Source organism: Eurypyga helias, unplaced genomic scaffold, assembly GCF_000690775.1.
Source record: "Eurypyga helias isolate BGI_N326 unplaced genomic scaffold, ASM69077v1 scaffold34545, whole genome shotgun sequence".
Taxonomy (NCBI): Eukaryota; Metazoa; Chordata; class Aves; order Eurypygiformes; family Eurypygidae; genus Eurypyga; species Eurypyga helias.
In genome coordinates this window covers 1786-2568 of record NW_010251354.1, presented here as the reverse complement: position 1 = coordinate 2568, position 783 = coordinate 1786, and the positions used below count along the sequence as shown (strand labels likewise).

Here is a 783-nt window from a genome sequence, read left to right as displayed (position 1 = left end):
CATCCCCCCCCGCTTGTGGGACCAGCCGTCTGTCACCCACATGACCCCCCCTTGGTCCTCATCTATCCCAGGATAGATGTGTCAGGAATCAATAGCGCCGGGCAAAGGAAGGCAAGGATCCACCCGGCTCCGCGGCGCAAGGATGCTGCTCCAGCCCCATTACACAGCTCGGGGTCTTGGGGTGACACCAGCCCTCCCGTCAGGCAGAACTGCCCCACGGTCCCCCCCGTGGGGGGAAGCCCTGCCGTTGGGGGCTGCCCAGGAGAGCGGGGACGGGGGGAAGGGGGGTTGAACCCACCTGCACCCCGCTGCCTCGCATCAGCTCCTCGGGGATGGCGTAGATCTGGTTCTCCATTTCAACCTTCTGCAGGCCGTTGTCGGACACCTTCACCCTCAGCACGCGGAAGTTGGTGCCACCCAGATCCAGCGCCAGGAAGTCCCCGTCCTCTGCGGGAGCCCAGAGAGCAACGTCGGCCGGTGCCTTTCGGCAGCAGCGGTGCCGGTGCCGCGCAGCCCCCCCACGGGCGAGCACGTAACCAGCCACCGCACAAACGCGAGGGTAAGGCGTTATTTGTAAGTATTTTCTTCATTATTTTATTTATTATTATATTTTATCTCATTTTTCTCTCCTATCGGAGCTGTGGCGATGTTCCTGCCGCTCCTCTGCACCCCTGGCACCCACAGAGCTGACGGGGGGTCAAAGCAACAGCTGAGACGTACCCTGATGCGTGGTGGGGGGCGAGCAGGGAGCGGTTCCACCAGCCCCATCCAGACAAGCCCATG

At 62.3% G+C, this 783-nt stretch overlaps 1 protein-coding gene across 1 annotated transcript in view; it reads right to left on the bottom strand.

Annotated features, from left to right (window-relative positions):
- Window positions 1-447, bottom strand: part of LOC104509913 (hexokinase-2-like) — a gene marked incomplete at its 5' end in the record, with an annotated part of 9791 nt that extends 9344 nt beyond the window's left edge. The window contains 1 exon segment of the mRNA XM_010152008.1: window positions 297-447. Within this exon segment, the coding sequence (XP_010150310.1) occupies window positions 297-447 (151 nt within the window).
- Between the last annotated feature and the right edge of the window lie 336 nt (window positions 448-783).